We start from the raw sequence: 22758 nt of genomic DNA on the forward strand, positions 1-22758 counted from the left end.
ATTTTTGACCATAGAATTAGTGTGCCATGCCGCAGTTCAGCCAGTCACGTTTGGTGCATTCTTACGTCTTCAGTTATGACTTACGAGGGACATTCACCGTACTACTATGAGCATCCTGTAAACTCACCTCCTGTCGTAACTTCCCCACCACCGTCTTGGTTTGTTCCAGCTCATCCTTGTACTCCGCCAAGCTCTCTGCCTTCTCTTCGCTGCAAGAAAATAAAAGAAATTTGAAACAACAATCTATTATACATAAAAAACACTCAAAGGCTTTCGACAGCGGGTAATAAAATAGTAATGTGTAGACAACAGATAGAATATTAACCAGGAGAACTTGCCTGAAATAAACAAGCATATTCACACAGTTGTACAAAAGAACCTGACAATCTGAGAAACCATCTGTGAGGTAACCAAACCAGACAGATGTTGTCTCACATTTCCAGTCGGGGATGAATTTATCGTACGAATATTTGACAATCCATCTTTGTCTGAGATAGATGGATACTCATATTTCCAGTAGAGGGAAAATATTAATCATAAGAACATTCGAGAATCGTTATGGCATAGCTTCACCGAGTCTTACTTCCAATTGAGAGAAAATTTAACATACAATGCTCGCCTTTGAGAATGTGATCACTGACTCCCCGAAGGCCAAGGATGGGAAGGAAGGCCTGAGAACCCTACACACGATTCTGCATAAGATTTACATAAAAAGGTATCATCCTTTGTTAATATATACAGCTATCACGGCGGCTGGGGGAGGCTATACAGTAGGTCGTTTGAGATGACTTACGTAAGGAAAGTTGATGTATAAGGTAATAAATACGCCAAGAGATTCAGAAATTGGATGGGATTGAAAGTCGAAGAAATAAATCGACAGGGAGTCAACAAATGTTAACGGATATCCGACCACAGCTAGTGACTGATTCCGACCACAGCTAGTGACTGATTCCGACCACAGCTAGTGACTGATATCCGATTTATCAAGATGGTATCCTTTCCATCTCACTGTGACAATGTTACTTGATTCCCGCTGTGGGTAGACTTGGCAATGTTTTAATAAGTTTGATTGTTAGTGTGGGTCCTCTGCCTGTCGCTCTTCGCCTCCCAAGCACACACAAACGAGTGACATTAACGTAGCCAGTATCCCGAACTGCGAAATTTAATACGTAAAAATTGATACAACAAAGATCCGATTGTATAATGAAAACATCTTTCATTGGTGATTATTATATGTGTAAAATTTCATTGAATTTACTAGTAATTGTAAAGTAGTTAAGCGTACGGACGAACATTTCTGAAGCGCGAGAAAACATAAACTGTACTGGGGATTATTATATGTTCGTTAGTCGGCCATAAATGTGCCTTATTGTCTATTATCATCTAACAAGTTTGGGGAAAGTAACTCCATTCTCAACAACAGAAGAAAGGAATTATTATTATTTACCAAGTCAAATGATAGTAGAGTGAACAGTTTCTTAATGTATTTATAAGATAGTAAAAAATAATAACTTACAAGATGAGGGATTTTAATTAAGAGTTGTTATTATTGATATAATTAAGAAGGTGTGACGTGACGTGAATAATACAACCTTTAGAGGCATTGCTACTATAAATTCTTACACTGCTCAGATTTTCATAAGATCGTAAGATATGATTTTATCTCCGCTTGTGGCCTGAGAATATACCTTGCTAGATTAAGCTACAACAGCAAAGTAGCGACCAAAGTGTAAAAATTATCCCAAATAAAGGGACTCGCTACGATCAAATATTTGAGAATACAACTTGTGTCGTGGCTCAAGAAAGATATAAAGTAGCACACTGTCACACGGAATATTGAACGTATGATTGTTTGAAAATACATCTGATGTTATAACTTATTGAGAGATATATTTTTAATACATATGTTGAAAAACTTTACATATTGGTGTTTGAGAATCCATGCGTCGGATCTTAAGTGATGCATACGGTTATAGTATCCTTAGAGAAAATTTAAAGTCGGTGTGCTTTAAGATTTTCAAGACCCAAATCAATGGTGACCTTCGTTTTGGTGGAGGTATCACGTGGTGGTGGTGGGGAGGTGCGTCCAGTGTGTCAGGTTCCTGCAACACAACACTTGTGGTCAAGTCTCGCGCCTTCTCAGTAGTTGCTTGCTGTTAATCACCAGGGCTGTGTAAGGTCACCACACCACGCCACACCTGTACCTCAAGCACACGCCTCCAGCAGGTCACCACGCCACACCTGTACCTCAAGCACACGCCTCCAGCAGGTCACTATGTTACACCTGTGCCTCATGCACACGCCTCCAGCAGGTCACCACGCCACACCTGTACCTCAAGCACACGCCTCCAGCAGGTCACCACGCCACACCTGTACCTCAAGCACACGCCTCCAGCAGGTCACCACGCCACACCTGTACTAACCAGAGAACCATTGGACAAAAGGCCAGCGCTGTATCCACTCGACAGCCCCCTCCCCAAACAATAGTAACATTACTCAGACAAAACAAAGACTCGACCCCTCTACCATGGGCCTCTTCATTCATCATTAAACGTTCGCTAAAGTAAGATGATCATGTTCGTATAGTTCTGTTGTTTGCATACGAGAGCAGATTAATGAAATCGTCGGAACCAGGTTTGTTTTATTGTCGAACCCGTTAATAATAATAATAATAATTTACTACTACAGCAGCAACAGCAAACACTACTACCACTGCTCTCTCTCTCTCTCTCTCTCTCTCTCTCTCTCTTCATGGTTTCAAGTTCATGAATCTGTTTCCAAAACTCAGTGGATTAAGCGTGGTAAGTTTCAATTTGTGGAGCGATAGTCAGACTTTATCCTCTACAAGGAGGAAGATAATCACTCCGTTATGCTGCCAGAGAGGAGAGGATGTGGAGAAGCCGCAGGAGGAGCTAGATCCAGGCAGGTGACAGCAGCATAGTACTTCTTGAACTGTCTCCTGCCTCCACCGCTGCCGCCAGACCACCAAGAAAACCATCCACAGAAATTAATATTTTCATTTAAGATTTTAGGCAGCCCCACGGCGGCAGATATCCAATTTCATTCGTATTCACCATAATGAACCAAGCTGTAGTTTTCGCTTTATTTTTTCCCGGTATTTACAAAGTTACGACCAAATAAACATGAAGACGCCTACAGAAAAAAATAAATGGTTGAGGTTACACACATACAAACAGCCTAGCCTGAATATAAACAATATGGCGAGGTGCCAGATGTTCCCTCACCCAGCGCCGCCAGACACTATTTCTTTAATCTCCAGAATGTGTCGTTTACTACTGAAAAGATCACGTAAAAATGCCCTTCGTTTTTCTTCGGAATTTACAAAAATAACTAAACGTATAACTTGTCTATCACCCACATTGTTTACTTTGAGTTTTAACAAAATATTACTACAGTGTACAGTACATTATAGGGCGTGAATGGGTACCTAACATTTCAATTGGGAGGTGGAGGCCGTGTTGCCTCTTGGCGTCTCCAGGGCTCAACACACTTCCCCACTCTTTTCCAAATGGGCAGATAAGCTTATGGGACCACTTTCATAAAATAGTGGCTTTACCTATCTTAAGGCCAAGGCGTGAACGAACACAAAATTTACCAACACATTTAATATGATTTACCATCGACTAAAAGTATTGATGGCGATGGTAACTTAATAATAAAAATTTCCCCTTTTCACCCGTCAATATAAACACAAAACCTCCTACCTCTGTCAACACGATTCTCGAGACAAAACAAATCGCCACTATATTCGCTGTCAGGCCGGAAACAGTTCAATGTATTCAGGCCAAGAAATAATAGAGAGAATTTCTTTAAAACATGGGATCCCTGAGCACCATAAAAGAAGGTGGAGGCGGTGCGAGAGTTTTGTGGAAAGGGTATTAATAAAAGAAACAGTCGCCCCCGGGAACTTCTATATCCGTTTTCCTTGTCGACGGAAAAGGCGCCACTTGTCTCGTAGCTTGAGAGAGAGAAGTAATATTCTCCACAATAATCGTTTCCCTCGGGGTCAATTTGTACCACTAATGGGACACAGCACCAGGTAATGTATCCGAATGTTAATTACTGAATGAATGGATCACCTGAAGATTTGCTCCCGGCTTAATTCACCTGGTAATTCACCCTCATCCAGGTTATCTCACCTCAAGATTAGTCACCCTAACGCTGATCTACCCCCCCCTCCAAGGTAGCGTTGGGGTAGCTACTCTTCAGGTGAAATAAATTGAAAGGGGGGGGGGGATGTTCAAATGATCCGAATGAGGTGAGGAGCCTGAATCAGTCCAGCCAAGACCCTGAACCCTGTGTGTGGAGTTTCAACATGATGGCAATTTTGACTTTCACCCTGAACGATGACCCTGGACTGAACTGGACTGGGCCGAGGTGGGCTGGGCTCTGCTGAAGTAGACTGGACTAGGCTGAGCTGGAGTGGACTGAGCCTGATTGGTTACAAGTTAACTGGGCCCCTGTCCAGGGGAGCTCCAAACAAACCAAACCACTAAGACTGGAGGTCATTAGAATTAAGTCGATAATTGGTTGATGAAGACAAATCCTCGACTCTCCCGCGCTAACCAGAAAGGTGTCAACATTTTACACTTCCAAACTTGACCTGAAAATTACTGATACGTGTTTTATTTTTATCAAACTGTACAACATGAAAAAAATATAAAATACCTGCTCGATTTACGTGACAATGACCTTGACAGCTGACCCTACAATCATTGAAGCACAATTTCTTTACCCCAGAAGCGAGGTATGTAGTACGTGACGTCATTTTTACTGGCACAAGTTATGGGTCGTACACAAACAATTCTAACTTTAGCAACAGTGACCTTGAACTTTGACCCAGAGAAACGATAATAAAATAGAAATCTCTCCTTTAGGGCAAACTATACCTGGGTAGTCTGTTCTCTGATGTATGGTGATTGGTGAGGCGTGTTATTGTTCGGAAATAAAAAAAGTATTGACAATAAAATAACATACAACACTGGATGGACACGATATGCCTTCAGCCAAAACTTGTCGAGATATAAACACGGGATTCTAGTTGAAAAATAATACGTGTTGTTGAGAAATTAATGTAAGAGGTACAGTACACACCCATCACTACCACTAGGGCTCCACCACAGTATACAATAACAGTGTAAGGGCGCCTCTACTACCACCACCACACCACCACGATAATAGTGTGGGGGCCGCCTCTACCACCACCACACTACCACCCTTAACAGCCAAAACTTGTCGAGATATAAACACGGGATTCTAGTTAAAAAATAATACGTGTTGTTGAGAAATTAATGTAAGAGGTACAGTACACACCCATCACTACCACTAGGGCTCCACCACAGTATACAATAACAGTGTGGGGGCCGCCTCTACTACCACCACCACACCACCACCACAGTAGATAATAACTGTGGGGGCCGCCTCTACCACCACCACACTACCACCACAGTAAATAATAACAGTGTGTGTGGGGAGGGGGGGGGAAGGAGGAGCGCCTCTACCAGCTAACGACGTGTTCTGGCTCACCAAAACACCAGAGCTTCTCTCAGCGTGTATAATGTAATTCCACAAAACAACTGAACAGAAAGTTTTTTCGTTACCATGGTGATGAGACAGTGTTGCCATCTGTTGGGTCACTGTGCACCACTATACAATGTCCCTGGACTAAAATTTACACATTACTGCCAAACGAAAGCGCTCACACAGGAAGGGCATCGATACGTTCAAAATTCTTCTTACGTGGTAACATTGTAAGCGAAATAAATCTAAGTATAATTTTATATACAAGTAAAACAAACAAACCTTTCATAAAACTACAAAATTATTAAACCTGAATTAATTAAATGAATATACTGGGTAATGATAATTTAAATAAAGTAGTGATTTATAATGACTTTTTTATTCACATAGTTTAGTGTTATAGGTAGATCATTAGTGTATTTGTATCACTTGGTGTAGTTTTGTGTCCAACTCACCGAGGACATGTTACAGTCGCCTGCACTTATACCTGGTACAGTGCCTGGCATGTTTTGTGAGATGTGGCACCTCTGTGTTTGTTTACATTGTATTAAAACTCCCAGAATGGCCCTAAGGAACCTCACAACAGTAGCCAGCCTAAGGTTGGGAGATAACCATTCCACAGTTGTAGCCACGTCTCACAAAACATGCCAGCCACTGTACCAGGCGTTTGTGCAGGCGACTGTACGACCTCCACTGTTGACTTTACGATGATTCACCACCGAAGGGCAGCGGCATTAGTGGTGTGTGTGTGTGTGTGTGTGTGGGAAGCCCGACACACCACTACCTGCACCTGCCGCCTCACAACACAGGAAACGGCTCATTCCAGGAGTCAAGGTACACATACACCCACACACAAGACCCAAACACTCCAACAATCATTATCTTATTTGTCTCGTCCGGTACCTGAGGTTGAGAGAACACATTTGGATATACTCGAGTCTTTGGTAACTTCTAACAGAAGGTGAAGCTATTTACCTGTGTCCCAACGTGCACCTGAGATAGTATGTAACGTAATTTAATGTTTTCTCGTTATTAGTGACAGGAAAACACAACTGATTGATTCACTACATCTGAGCTATAAAATGAGAGATAAAGTGCTCGGAGACTCAACTTCGGGGTTACTCGTGTCCTCAATTAGTGGTAAAAACTGACAAAAATCAACGAAAATTAAAGTATTTCCTCAAGTCAACAGCGTCACAGAACGACCAAAGGGCATCATAACTGCACCGAGACTCAAGATAAGATGTTCTCAAGAGCTAAAACTGACTCATGAACCTTTTAAAAGTGTCTCGGGACTGGTAAGTCACTTGTCACCTGCGACAGGAAACTGCACAAAGGCAACGCAACACCTGGACAACTCCTGAGAGACGCCCCCCGCCTTCCTCAAGACGCTGTTGACATCTTAAGATTACCTCCACCTGCCACCTGACAATACCTATAATTATGGTTATTTCCTCCCCTTTGTGATAAAACTAACTTGGATACATATTTTTACTATGAATATGTATGTATGTATGTATGTATGTATGTATGTGTGTAAGAACGAAAAGTGAACTCTCATTCAGAACTTTACTGAGGAAAATATCTCTCCAGCTTACAACTAAGTGCATAAGCCGAGAGTAATAAATCCTTGTCTGTCCCATTTTCTGTTGACATATCTTCACGATTTACGTAAACAGCCCAGATAACACAGAAACACAAAGGGAAAAATTCAAGACAAAACACTCGCTGTATCGCGGCTACAAGAATTATGTATCTTTTGTAACGGCCACAATCCCACTTACTTTACTAGCCATATTAGTCTAAATTAAACGTCCTAGATATTAAAAGTGAACTCGTTAAGTGTTATGGACAACGAAGGTAACTGAACTTACTGAGACACATATTGAACAAGACGAGCTCCTCCCCAACACACAGGTCGAGCATCTTCACCTTCAACACATCCCCAACAAACCTCTCTCGTCCAGGACTAAAGTCACACAGTTTGTTTACATTCTTCACAACATCCTCATAATCTTATCGACTCTTGGAAACAGCCCCAGCCTGAGTCCCTCCCCCCTTCACCTCGAAATGACAAGTTAAGGAGATTACGTATACGCCAGACAAAAGTTCGCTTGTCTACTATCTACTCTGGCGCTGCTTTTTAGTGTGGAGGCTTACTGATATATGATCCCTTGTTGGTGGGTCCGTCTCGAGGATATTTACAAGTCTTGTAGTTTTGTATTCACGTGTCGACTACCTCTACTAAACTTGCGATGATATTCAGTTTTATCGTCGTATCCCATGAATTACTTCCTTTCCTCCAACTCTTTTTCGCTCCTTTGTGCTGTACCGAGTCTCCCATCCTACGCTGTATATAATTTAAAGTATTAAAAATACAGCTTTTCGGTATACAGTACAGGTGACGCCATTTACAAGAGCTACCATATATTCAGTTTCGAAACTTTCCCCGTGTAGCAAAAAAAAAGCCATTATCCTCCTGCAAGGTCGGTGGTGGCGGGGCTGGTGGAGGGGGAAGGGGGCAAGGGAACCATCAGTCACTGGCTGGGAGAGGTTCTGACTCACGGACAGGAAGTGACGTCATGCACACCCTTAGGGAAAGAATGGCCACAATGATCACAAAGGACACGAGCTCCGACAAAGACGGAGACACAATGCAAATATCGGAAGTTCTGACTGGCGAAAAAAGATGCAAGATGACAGCCAAATCATCTTGTGGGAACTCTCACACGTCGACTCAACCCAAAGTCAACTATATACTGGATACCATGACAATGCGCGCGTTTTTTCCACGTTGACGCGGCGTTCTTTCCTTTTAACTAACCCTCTACGTTTCTTACGTGGACTCGTTGACCCCTTCAACTTTAGCATATTCTCGCCATTCCTACGTTACTATTTTGTTCCTTCCCGCCATTTCTACGTTGCCATGGTGTTCCTTCCTGCCATTTTACGTTACCATGGTGTTCCTTCCCGCCAAAATTTATCATCTTTCCGTAATTTCTTTGCCTACGAGAAAGTACAATAATAAAGACAGTCTTGCGACACCTGTCACTGTCGTACCTGGACAATGACTGTGTGTGTGTGTGTGTGTGTGTGTGTGTGTGTGTACCAAGATATTCTCAGCAGACCAGTTCTTGTTCACCACTGAGGGTCGACAAGACAACAATAAACCTGTATTATAAGAGGAGTGTAGGGCAAGGCTACTGGCTATCACATTACTGCTATTATCTACAGTCCTTAACCCATTCACTTTCAGAATCCCGAACAAAACAATTCTACAAAACTTACATGACGATATATACTTAATATATATTTCAAATAATCCACTTTCAAAATTCTTTGCAAAATATCAATGTCATTAATTTAGTCTTATTCAACCTTAAAATTAAGAGACTATAAAAAATTTCCAATTTAAATACTGTAACTCACTTTTGAAATCATTAGCAATATATTTTTTATAGATTTATATACCTTTCACTTTTAAAAATCACAGCCAAATTATATTTATTATCTTTCTATTAAAAAATTATTTAAAATCGCAATCTACAATTTTTATTGTCTTTTCCTGTTGAAAAATAAAAACCACAAGAAAAAGAAAAGAACAGGTATTAAGTCAAACTTTTCAATAAAAACACATTTTCACAGCATTTCTCTCTCTCTTTTAATTTTTTCATTAATAATAATAATTATTATTATTAAATATAAAATATCAGCCGCCTCGCTTAAAGGGACTACTCCCAGCTGCCGTATGTAAGAGCTAACAGCACAGAATCAATTTGTGGCCTGGGGCGGTATGGGACGAAGTCCTCAGAGGCGGAGTTGTCAACCGAGTCGTTGACACCTGGTCGGCCTCCTCGATTTCCTGGCTGCAGCACGAGAAGGTGAGGTCCACCCCGGGGCAGCCGTACCTCTGGCCGGCGCCGTTGATGCCACCAACCCGCACCGACGCCCTCACGCCCAGCTGGGAGAGGTGTCGTCTCACGCTCAGGACAGACGCTGGTACAAGACCTCTGTATTCACTAAAGGTCCTGTACTCTTCTATCAGATCATCGCGCAAGACAACGTCATTTTGGCATCGAGTGAACTTCACACACTGGTCCAGGAACTGCTGGAGTCCCTCCATGCCGGGAAAACAGTACTGTCGTCGGGGAGACTTGGCTGTCTATTACTTTAATATGAAGTGACCCAAGGAGGTGAACTTTGATTTTAGATGGAATTTGTGTGATAGAGGAGTGTTGTATTGTGCTGATGATGTTTGTGTTGTGTAGTAGTGATGATGTTAGTGTTGTAGTAAAAGCATAAAGGGGAAACCAAATCCTTCACCAAAACGAGAAAGTACACAGAAAATTAATCATATAACAAACAAATGCACACGAACCGAAAATCACACACACACACACACACACACACACACACACACACACACACACACACGAGCATGAAACTACAACCATTTTTTTTTAATCATACACACCTTCCCTCCCTCCACACTACCTCCCTCCCTCCCTCCCTCACACCTCCCTCTCTCCATCACCCTCCTCCCTCCTCTCTCTCCATCACCCCCTACCTCCTCCCTCCCTCACCTACCTCCATCACCACCACAACCTCCCTCCCTCCCTCACACCACCTCCATCACCCCCACTACCTCCCTCCCTCCCTCCCCTCCCTCCCTCACACTTTCTCCCTCTCTCCATCACCCTCACTACCCTCCTCTCTCTCTCCATCACTCCCCTACCTCCCCTCCCTCCTCACACTACCTCCATCGCCCCCCTACCTCCCTCACACTACCTCCATCACCCCCACTACCTCCCTCCCTCACACTACCTCTCTCCCTCATCCCCACCCCGACATTTCACCTCTTCGTTTACTCTTACAACACCGCAGTAAACTACCTTGTACCCGGCCACTTTCCTGCAGTGTAACTCTCGTCAACGCCGCCACCAGCCCCTGCCTCCAGCGGCTCTCATTATCCGTCACAAGAAAATTGATATAAAAACTGTTCTGTCAGTCGCTATCATTTGGGGTCTATGTCTTCCACATTATTCCCGCCTTTTTGCAAGAATGTAATGCACACCTGACCACTTTTCCTTTCGTTAATTCACAGGTGACAGTGCAGGTGCAGACACAGGTAACGATACAGGTAGACACAAGTACAGGTATAGATATTGCAGTTTGACAGCACACACACACACACTTATCGATAAATTTGTACTGATCTAAAAGAAAAAAAGTTACACTGCCGGTACCAGTATAAGCAGACGTACATATATAAGTATGGGTACACACGGTCACATCATCCTTCAGGTACACACGGTCACATCATCCCTCAGGTACACACGGTCACCACATCCTTAAGGTACACACGGTCACCACATCCTTAAGGTACACACGGTCACATCATCCTTAAGGTACACACGGTCACATCATCCTTAAGGTGCACACGGTCACATCATCCTTAAGGTGCACACGGTCATCATTAAGGTGCACACGGTCACATCATCCTTGTACACACGGTCACATCATCCTTAAAGGTAAGGTCACACGGTCACATCATCCCAAGGTAGGTGCACACGGTCACATCATCCTTAAGGTGCACACGGTCACATCATCCTTAAGGTGCACACGGTCACATCATCCTTAAGGTGCACACGGTCACATCATCCTTAAGGTGCACACGGTCACATCATCCTTAAGGTACACACGGTCACATCATCCTTAAGGTACACACGGTCACATCATCCTTAAGGTGCACACGGTCATATCATCCTTAAGGTGCACACGGTCACATCATCCTTAAGGTACACACGGTCACATCATCCTTAAGGTGCACACGGTCACATCATCCTTAAGGTGCACACGGTCATATCATCCTTAAGGTACACGCGGTCACATCATCCCCCAGGTAAACAATTATCTCCTTCAGGTAAACATCTTTCAAAAAACCACAACAGCAGCAGCAGCCTTGAGGAGTAATCGTCATGAAACACTATAACATGTGTTCTATCGTGCCCCGGAGCCTGGTGCCTCCCGGGCTCTGTGACGACACTAGCCCCACCCAAAGTAAGAAAACTGTACCGAGAATTTTTTTCAGGTCATTCGTAATACATAAACTATATTTCTTTTTATATATAACACAGGCGAGTTCAGTGATTAATTAGACTTTCTATGTCTCTGGTAATGTCTCTGCGTGTTTTCAATCCCATTTTGGCTACCTAACATTATGTCCGTGTGTAAGTCTGCCAGTTAGATATATTCTCTTTTCACTAGAGTTAAGAGGTAAAAACTAACAGGCCTAAAATTGAGAGAAGGAAAACCAGAGTCGCAAGGGAAAGGTATCAGTCACAAACCCGCGGGTAAATACACAAACTGTACCTCCAAAACACAACACTGTGGATCTCATCTCCTCACAGTTAATCCAACATCATCCTTGTTTGAGCACCCCGGTGAGCCAAGGTGGTTCGTGGACCACTTTAACCACTCCCGCGAGTTCATTAACGGCATAACTATCAATTCTCCTGTAATCACCTGTCTCAACGGGCTTACTAAAGTGTGTACTATCTCTCACAAACACAGCACTAGTTGTAGCTACACACGGGAGACTTGTTAAGTACCTGGGTGTTTACAGCGTATTTATTAAAGGTATTTCAAGTCTGTGATACTGTTTACCTCTTAATATATATATATATATATATATATATATATATATATATATATATATATATATATATATATATATATATATATATATATATATATATATATATATATATATATATATATATATATATATGTCAGATTAAGGAATATACTGAGAAATATCACTACAATGGCCTCTGAGAAACATCACTACAGGAGCAGGTTGAGATATAAACACGCGTAGTAATTTCTAGTCTAATGGCCTCATCACCTTTCATTAGTTATGTTGTCTCGTCTCTCCATCCATCCATCCATCCTGTCTGCTTATCCATCAATCCTCTCTATCCCGTCAACTATTCTTTCAAACGCTCTTCATCCGTCTACGGTTTCTTGCAATTTCCGTCCATCCACCCACCCACCCACCCACCCATCCTTCTCTCTCTCTTCCAAACATCTCCACCATCTTCTCTATTCACCCATCCATCTCTCCCTTATTCATCACGTCTCCATTCACCATCTACCGCAGCTCTTCCATCACCCCATCATCTCGGGTCTTCACACACACGTTCCTTATATAACTTCACCTCCCTTATGACCTACCAAACTACCATTGTTTCTGGTCCTATGATGAGGGGAGAGTAAGGAGGGGGAGGAGAGAGTAAGGAGGGGGAAGAGAGAGTAAGGAGGGGGAGGAGAGAGTAAGGAGGGGGAAGAGAGTAAGGAGGGGAAGAGAGAGTAAGGAGGGGAAGAGAGAAAGGAGGGGGAAGAGAGAGTAAGGAGGGAAGAGAGAGTGGAGAGAGAGTAAGGAGGGGGAAGAGAGAGTAAGGAGGGGGAGAGAGTGGGAGGGGGAGGAGAGAGTAAGGAGGGGGAGGAGAGAGTAAGGAGGGGGAGGAGAGAGTAAGGAGGGGGAGGAGAGAGAGTAAGGAGGGGGAGGAGAGAGAGTAAGGAGGGGGAGGAGAGAGTAAGGAGCGGGGAGAGGAGACAAGGGAAGGAAGGAAGGAAGGAAGGAAGGAAGGGAGAAGGTAGAGAGATATTTCATGTTGCCCTCCCTCGCCCTCCCTTTCTCCCTCACCTTCCCCCACTTTTCCTTACCCACCTTCCCTTCCCTCCACCGGTCTGCTCACTGGGGTCAACTCTGGCAGTCTTCCAGCAGAGTCCACATTAACACCGCTGCCTCTGTGTTTCCCCTTATCTATCCACTACTACCACACTGTCTACTTAACCAGAAAATATACTCCTACAAATTATACAACAGCATACAGAAATTATACGTGGCCGAGTATTGTGAGTTACAGCTGCCTTAGGATGATAACTTAAAGGATTACCAATAATATTTCCATCTTCAATCAATGTGTAGTTAGGTTAGGTTAGGTTAGGTTTGGGAGATCAGTAACAACTTTTCCAATCGTCAGTGTGAGTTCCTCTGTCCTGGTGGTAGTAGTGGTAGGGAGGTAGGTAGTAGCTCCCCCGTGTGTTCTAACAACTTACACACGAGGTATTTGTGGTCACCTGCCATCCTCCTCCAGGTGAACAGACTGTTTGTTTTGAGCAGTGAAGGTCGAGGAGGGACACCTGCTTGTGGTGGTGGTGTGGTGTGTAGTGTGTGTCAATCTCTCTCTCTCTCTCTCTCTCTCTCATCCATCAGCCACGAGTACCGGTTCAACAGGCTCATCAGTAAGGGGTGGACAAGTCGCCCGTCTCACCACAACAATGTCCCACTGGCCATAACTCTGAACAACACACACACACACACACGCACGCACGCACACACACGCACGCACGCACACACACACACGCACACGCACACACACACACGTAACAAGAATTAACCACTCGAAGGTTAACCAGTAAATTGACCAAGGTTAAAAAAGTGAGAAAAAATTATACTACTATGACTAACGATTTTTGTTGAGGTGAAGTTGCATGACTGCCCGTTAGCATAGACAGACAGACAGAGATAAAACAATATTCACTTCACACAGTCTTGGTGGAGGCATACAAAATACACACTCGATACATAAATAAACACGGAACAGACGGCAGTAATGCCAAAACCAAGTTCAGAATACACCAAGATTGTTTACTGATTTTGTCCCCTGATGCCAAATGAATGTATCACGTAAAGGTCAAGTCTCTACATCATTCTCGCGTCATTTTGGGGAATTATTTAGGAATGTTGGAGCTTCAGGGAGTTAGTTAGATGCGTTTTTGTTTCTCCTATTATGAAGGAAATTGGACATAGGAATTTTTGAAGTATCAGAGTCGTGTGGCTTAACTCGACGTGGAGGTTGAATGCACGGGTCTTGCTTGGTCATAATCCTCCTCTCCCCTTCACCCCCCTCCCTCAACACCCTCTCCCCTCCCCCACCTCCCCCTCTACCCTCCACTCCATCATCCCCACCCTCTTCCCCCCCACTCTACCACCACCTCCCCCACACAGCCTCAGCAGCGCCCACAGGTATTTCCTGCTACAATGGAGGCGGTGGTCAGGTGTGTTCGCCAGGTGCTTGTGTGGCCGTCGTGACAACTCATCCCGTGTTAATATGCTCACACTGCGACAAAATACCCACAGCAAGAACCTACTCACAGCACCAACCTACCCACAGCAACAACCTACTCACAGCACCAACATTATCCACGAGTCAACTGCCTAACTACCTGGTGAACTAGTCAGGCGTCACCTCCAGTACCCAAGACGCTTGTGGTGTGTGGTGGAGATCTTCACGTATAGTGTTCCGGCTGATTGGTGGTTAATATGCTATCCTATCTTCCTTAACATTACACACACCCGAGAGAGAGAGAGAGAGAGAGAGAGAGAGAGAGAGAAACATCAACAAAACAAACTAAACATCTATCCCGTCAACACCACAACATAAACACCAGCTGCTAGATGACACTGTACTGTAATCATATACAGACGACGACTGTGGGAACCCGGATCTAACAATACAAAACAACACAGTACTGGAAGGCAACACCAAGGTCGTGAGGGTTGTACAGAAACACTCACACAGTTCTTTACTACACCGCCCAAGCCGCCCATCGACCGCCCGCCCGCCCGCCTTCCCCCACGAACCACACACACAAAATCCCCAAGCCAATGTGTCGGGATTACTAACCTAGATGGGAAAACGCCGCGGCCAACACTCACTCTGACTCTCACTCACTCTGACTCACTCTCTCTCACTCAGACTCACCACCACCACTACACCGGCAGGAATCATAACCAGGGTGCAGTACCTTTCCCTACACGCCATTACGCCATAAAGTAGCTAACTCATCTTGATTACAGCCTACGGTTCCTCCTCCGCCTTTCATCTTCCACAAAAACACCGCCAGAAATTACACCATTAAACCTTCTTACACCGCGTCGCCGTTGTCTACCATAGAATAATTTTTCACCATCTTCCCGCCAGTGAGACAAGGAGGCTTCTCTATGATGGTTCTAGATGACAAGATACTGAAAAATAGAGAAAGGTGGACTCCTCTCGAGTACCATGCGTCCAATTCCTAGCTGAAAATACACGACCACATTAGCTGTCTTGCTCAAGCTATGGGGGAGACACGGAGGGAAAGGAGAGTTAGAATTACTAATGGGGCGCTGACGTAACGTGGATGTGTTGTCTTGTTAGGATGTGTTATGGTATCAGGTTCCTGGAGGTATACCTGATGGTGGTCCTCGGATACCTGTGTGTGTGTGTGTGTGTGTGTGTTTACCTTGTTAGGACAGCGGTGGCCAGGTAACGTCACGGTCTTACCTTACCTCATGCAACTTTCTGCCTGCCTCTCTCTCTCATCTTCCCGCCTCCCCCTCCTCCCCATCTACCTGCCTCCCCATCTACCTGCCTCCCCATCTACCTGCCTTCCCATCTACCTGCCTCCCCCTCCTCCCCATCTACCTGCCTCCCCATCTACCTGTAAACTCATCAACCCAGCACCTGTATGTTACCGTCACCATATATAAATCACTACACCTGTCCTGTCCTCGATAAACTACTTGACCTGTACTGATGGTTTGGACTAAAGTTTCTAACGTCAACACAACTCGACCCTTAAGGATGGCGACACTGACTAAGGTGTTAAGTGGCCAAAATAGAGAGAAACATGTAAATAAAACAAACAATAGAAGGAAAGTAGATAGAGGTGAATGATAAAACTGGAGATGAAGTTTAAGTTTTTTCAATTTACTGAACGGAAACATATCGAACAGCAGAACGAAGAGAGGAATAGGAGGTAAACACTAGACACTAAAATGACCGGGACATTAAAACACAAGACACTATTTAATAACAAGACGACCACAACGACCACGACGACCACTACCACCTGTGAACGTGTTACATTATCCTCTGTGCCTCTGATGACACCCCCAGGCACTGTGAGAGACCTTTGACCTCTCTCTCCCTGGCAGGTATAACTCCCCCCCCCCCTTCCTTCACTGCTCTATATTGCCACAACTTTCCTTCCCCCTCACTGCTCTGAATGACGTCACAACCCTTCCTAAACCCCCCTTCCTGCTGAATGACATCACATCCTTCCCTGCCTCCCTCCCATCCTCCTTCCACTTTCCCCCTTCCTGCTAAATGACGTCACCCCCCATCAAGGCGAATTACATAACCTTCTTCCCTCCCATAAAGGTTGCGTCTTCCTTTCCTTTCCCACCGTGACGACCCATGTTCCCCCTCTCCCCCCCTTCTTTTACTCCCCACTTATCTCCCCACCACCACCTACTTCCCCATCTGTCCCCTTCTCCCCCTGCTTCTCCCAACTTCTCCCCCCACTAACTCCTGGTCTGCCATCTCTTGACATCATACCAAGACTAACCACTTCCTCACCTGCAATTACCACCACCACCACCACACCTTTTCTACTCCTCTCCTCAACCAATCAGTCATCCACCATAGGCTTCCCGGATCATGACGTCGTCAACCAGGCTGTTACGTCAGGTTTATATAGCTCAGAGACCCACATGACGACTATAAGGCGAGTCATTAAGGAGCCTCTTGAAGAATCTGACTACTTATTAACGTTTCTCTCCCGAAGGCCTCAGTGTTGTTCCTCACAGGTGTTGGCAACTCTACGGACCTGTGACTAATTATGACACCAATACCTGAAGTCACGTCACACACCGCACCTGTCTCTCACGCCCTCAGGTACCTTTCTGTATCAGGTAAAGAAGCAGTACTCACTATTCCTGACGAAGGCGCCGCAGTTGTGCCTTACAGTCAGCCAGTTGGACGCCCAGGTGATGGACACTCTCCTGGGACGTGTCTTCCTCGTCGCCCTCCCCACACAGCGCCCGCAGCATCTCCTGTCACCACACAACACAGTATTAGTGCTGCAGACAGACAGAGACATGGATCACCTGAGGATTAGCCACCCCAGCTTATATCAACTGATTAAGCATTCTACTGCTGCCTGGGGGTTAGGTTAGATTATGCTGTTAGAAATTGATTATAAGTTAGAATACGTTAAGATTGTTATATTAAATTGTTATGTTATGTTAGGACAAGTTAGTGTTAGGTTAAGGCCCATTTAACCTGTAACCACCTGAACTAAGTCCTCCCGAAAACCCACCCCACCCCAAGTACTCACCTGGTTGTAAGTGTCCCTCTCCTGCGCCAGGCTGCGACAGTGCCTGACGAGGGAGATGAATGCATGGTGGACCTGCTCCTCCGGTAATGCTTCCACCTGCGTCCATTCCGTCGGCCATACTGCCTCGGGGTTGTCCGTTATCTGCAAGACACAACACCGTTAATTACAACAAATGTCCGTTAAGTACCAATATATTAAATAACGGTCCGTTAAATTGAAATCTGAAAAGTTCAACAATCACAAAAACGCCAAAAGTCCTAAAAATAAAAAAAAATCCGAAAGTTTACAAAGTCCAAGACACCAAAAGTGTTAAACAGCTAATATGGTCGTGTGGGTGAGGCGTGATGAAGGCTGGCAAGGGTTGGGAGAGTTTAGCATTTTATTAAGAAAAATCGTGAGAGAGTTTATCGTGAAGGTGGGAAACGGAGCCTTGATAGTGTGTGTGTGTGTGTGTGTGTGTGTGTCAGGGGGAGACGTGTGGGAGTGTGTTTATAACCTAAATTAACCCGACCATAACCTAACCTACCCTAACCAAACCCAACCTAACCTAACCTGACGAAACCTAATCTAAACTATCAAAACCAAATCTAACCAAACTATATCCTCACTTACTCTAGCCAAACCTAACCTAACCACACCACCTCTCCTCAGCACATGTCACTGGGCCACCACAATGTCTCCTCACCGAAGCTTCGTAAAGTGAGGCACAACTTGGCCTCTCAGGTCTCACTCGAGCCTCTCACCAACTTGGTATTAAAAGTTGAAATTACTTAGCGGGGAGTGTTGGGGGGGTGGGGGTGGGTGGGTGGGTGGGTGGGTGGGTGTGTGTGTGTGTGTGTGTGTGTGTGTGTGGTCAGTATGGGTGGTGGGTGTGGACAGAGTGTGTGTGTGGGTGGGCGGGTGTGTGTGGGTGAACATGTGTGGGCGGTAGATAGACGGGTATGGGTGGTGGGTGGACAGGTGATTGTGTACGTTAAGTAGACCAATCAACTGTCAACCACACTCACTCTGGCACTCCACCGTGGGACTCAACAATGACAAACACAACAACAAAACCACCCACCTCTGTTTTAACACACAAACAAAACCTTTCAAAAATAACCATCAAAACCTAAGACAGTTAAACCCAAAATACTAAAACCATTAAACCCTCAGCCAGACATAGTAGACATAGACATAACCCCAGACAGACAGACAGACATCAGACAGACAGGTTCCCACACACCAGCCAGCCATCACCAGCAGTAAGGTGTGGACTAGACCTGAGAGTATCGGGGCGTGACTTTATCAGTAATTCTTTGTCATCGTAACATAATATTGTCTTGGCCTTGACGTGACGACAAGTGCGGGGAAAGGGTTAAATTTGGGAATCAAGGGTTAATCTGGGAATCAAGGGGTTAATCTGGGAATCAAGGGGGTTAATCTGGGAATCAAGGGGGTTAATCTGGGAATCAAGGGCTAATCTGGGAATCAAGGGTTAAATATTATGAAAAAAATATAATTAATGAAATGTGTCTTTACGTTGTGTTATTTCTATCCAACTGAAATGTTTATAATGTGGAGCAGTGTATAACTTGAACCAGCCGTGACGAGACCGCAGCTCTCATTTCATAAAACCCCATCATTCACTTCCCACTGGTCATTAATAACTACCCGGGTTCCACCTCATTAATATTCCACTAATTACTCTGTGTTTATGACCCATCACGCTAGGCTTCCCTCAAATATGGCCTTTGTTGTCTATATGTATTTACACGTTCACACACTGTACATGACTGACTGGTATAGTATTAGCTACGATAAAGTCACTGAATAATATCGTATTTTAACTGCCACCTCTATGCCGCAGTTTCCAGGCGAGTGAACTAATCAGATGGGTTCTCACACTAATCACAACGTACAGGCAAAAACTACAATGTGTTTGAATATTACGTGGTGTGTGGTCAATAAATTAGCGTCACAGATCATCTCACCGTGACGTCATTTCCGCCTAGTATTACGTGAGGATCAGCTGAGCGAGAGGTAAACAGTGGACAGTACAGGTGAGTGGACAGTACAGGTGAGTGGACAGTACAGGTGAGCGGACAGTACAGGTGAGTGGACAGTACAGGTGAGCGGACAGTACAGGTGAGTGGACAGTACAGGTGAGTGGACAGTACAGGTGAGCGGACAGTACAGGTGAGTGGACAGTACAGGTGAGTGGACAGTACAGGTGAGTGGACAGTACAGGTGAGTGGACAGTACAGGTGAGTGGACAGTACAGGTGAGTGGACAGTACAGGTGAGTGGACAGTACAGGTGAGTGGACTAAATACCTGAAGACAACAAAAACATCAGTGTCCTTCTCTTCAACCATGAACCACGAAGACAAAATCAAGACAAAATATTAATCTAACGCCACAGAATAACAGACATACACACACACACGTCTGTATTTACCAACCAAGAGAATAACAATATATAAAAACATTTCTCTATTTAACAGAGAACACCATGACGAGGTAGGAGGTAATATACAACGCGTCTAGTTCCCTCCGGCCACTGAACATTAAGATAAGCGAGAGGCAACACTTTCCTCACCCACATAACTTGTAATTACACATAAATCTCTTGTGTTTATTTGGCCGCAGAATGTAAAGGTTATATTCAATAGAAGCCATGATAACCCGGAGAGCCTTGGTAACGCTGCAAACAGGGAGGGACGGACCAACTGACCCACCTCTACCACACCTACCAGTCAACACCATGAACCTGCTTCAGGGTAACTAACCTGGAAACAATGACCACAATACACATGACCCACGACAGGTCAACAACTCACCTCCAGGTATGTAAGATTAACATTTAATCAAGTACGTGACAGGTGAACGCAGCCTCAGGTAACAACAATACTGAAACACACCATCACAAGATTTCGACACCGTGAAACTGTTTTTAACTCCTGGCACTGTTCTCTGAGACTACTGTGTACTTGGGTTATACCACACGCTTGAAATAAATGAATAAATATTAAAAACACGGTCATAATAAGTCAATACAATGAATAACCTTCTAGGAAATATATTGAATGTATAAACGTGTATAAGACACATATCAGATGTGAACAAATAAAACCATGCTTGAGGTCAATACAACGTCTGACCTTCCAGGGAAAATATACAAGCAGTGACTTAACGGGAGCGAGCGTGACGGCGGGTGACCGCTGCTGCCGGGAACAAGAACTAACACCAACACGACACGACGCGTCAAGGACACTAAATATGACAACTGCTGATGATGACCGGAGCCACAGTCACTCACCGGCTACGTTATCTAGGTTCTCTCCATAAAAAATACCGCCAGCACGAGCAATCAACAGCGTCTGGCTTTCACTACCAATCTCAAACTGTAATGGAAGCTACACACGACTGACGTAAACCAACCTTATGCACTATAACGTTTTTTTTATGGTCAAACCTATACTCGGAGGATTATAACACTGTCATCACCCGAGCACCTCTACCATGTTCACCTGGGCGACTTAATTACTCTACACGCAGGTAACTCTCTCAAGCTACCATGACCAAGATTAAGTTATCGAATAATACACAACCCCCACCCCACGCCCACTTTGAATAACTCCCGCAGCCTCCACACGCCCATGAGACCTCCACACGCCCGCCACGCCTGCATGACGTGTGTGGGAGGGAGCGTGGGAAGGTGAGGTGGCTGGCGGCCTCGTGGTGGTGGTGGAGGCTGCACGTGCTAACACAATTACCTGCGAGTGAGACAAAGTGTGCAGGTATTACACACACACGCTGTCCATCACTACCTTCACCATCCATTACTCCACCACTACTCCCTCAACTCCAACACTACTCCATCATCTCCATCACCACCACACACTACCCAACCTCCACCACCCTTTACTCCCCCACTCCTCCTGCACCATCAGGCACCCTGCCACCAATAAATTTATACTCCCAACACCATCCTCCCTCCCCCAGGTAGCGGCCCACACACACTGCTCGTTACTGAAGGATTTTACGGCAAGTATTTACGTTTAATGCGAGCGTCCAGTTATTAACCTGAATTGAATACATGGAATAGGGGAGAGAGGATGGGAGAGGGGAGAGAGGATGGGAGAGGGGAGAGAGGATGGGAGAGGGGAGGGGATGGGAGAGGGGAAGGATGGCAGGAAGAGGGGGGTAGAGTGTGAGTGTAAGAGGGCAGATGATATGAGGGGAAGAGAGGGAGGGAGGGAGGATGGAAAAGAGGGGGTAGAATGGAAAAGGGAAGGTGGAAAAGGAAATGAACGAAAAGGAAGAAAAGAAGGAAGAGCGAGAGAAGGGAAGACGCAAGAGAGGATGGAGGATGGAAAAGAAAATGAATGAATGCAGGAAGGAGGGAAGAAAGGCAATGGAAGAAGGAAGGATATGATAGAAGGAAATGAAAGAAAGAATGAAAGGAGAACCACAACACACTACCCACCTCCTTGATACACGCGACGATGGAGTGTTGAGTCTCAAGGTCGAGCTTCTTAATCTTCTCGATGACGTGTTCCTTGGAGGGGGACTGGACGGCACACCCCAGCACCAGCAGGAGTAACTGTCGCAGCTCAAACACGCCCCCAGCACCCTCACCAGCACGGGACAACTTCACTACGTCAGGCAGTCGTAACACCACCGTCTGGTTCAACACCTCCTGTAACACACACAAGTAACACGTTAATAACAAAGAAAAAGGATAAACAACAAAAAAAACAAAGTTAGTAAAGAAATGTTCGTCTCAATAACAAAAAAATCACAACAAAACAACAACCAAAACAACAACAATCATAACAATCAACAAAAACAACAAGAAAAAACAATCATAATCAGTAAAGAGTACTTATCACTACACATAACACCCCTTAAATAACTTACAATCACTACCATTCAGCCTTAAAGTACTATTTACACTAATCATGCGGTTCAATCATAAGTAAATTTATCTGATTAAAACACAA

At 44.7% G+C, this 22758-nt stretch overlaps 1 protein-coding gene across 1 annotated transcript in view; it reads right to left on the reverse strand.

Annotated features, from left to right (window-relative positions):
• LOC121872003 (girdin-like) overlaps positions 1-17907 on the reverse strand; it is a 50658-nt gene extending 32751 nt beyond the window's left edge. The window contains exons 1-3 of the mRNA XM_042374626.1: positions 17773-17907; positions 17367-17488; positions 128-209 (exon numbers count right to left, since the gene is read on the reverse strand). Coding sequence (XP_042230560.1) covers positions 128-209; positions 17367-17485 — 201 coding nt within the window. The 5' untranslated portion in view covers positions 17486-17488; positions 17773-17907. The remainder of the gene's footprint in view (positions 1-127; positions 210-17366; positions 17489-17772) is intronic.
• Between the last annotated feature and the right edge of the window lie 4851 nt (positions 17908-22758).

This window comes from Homarus americanus, unplaced genomic scaffold (assembly GCF_018991925.1).
Source record: "Homarus americanus isolate GMGI-L3 unplaced genomic scaffold, GMGI_Hamer_2.0 scaffold51476, whole genome shotgun sequence".
Lineage (NCBI taxonomy): Eukaryota > Metazoa > Arthropoda > Malacostraca > Decapoda > Nephropidae > Homarus > Homarus americanus.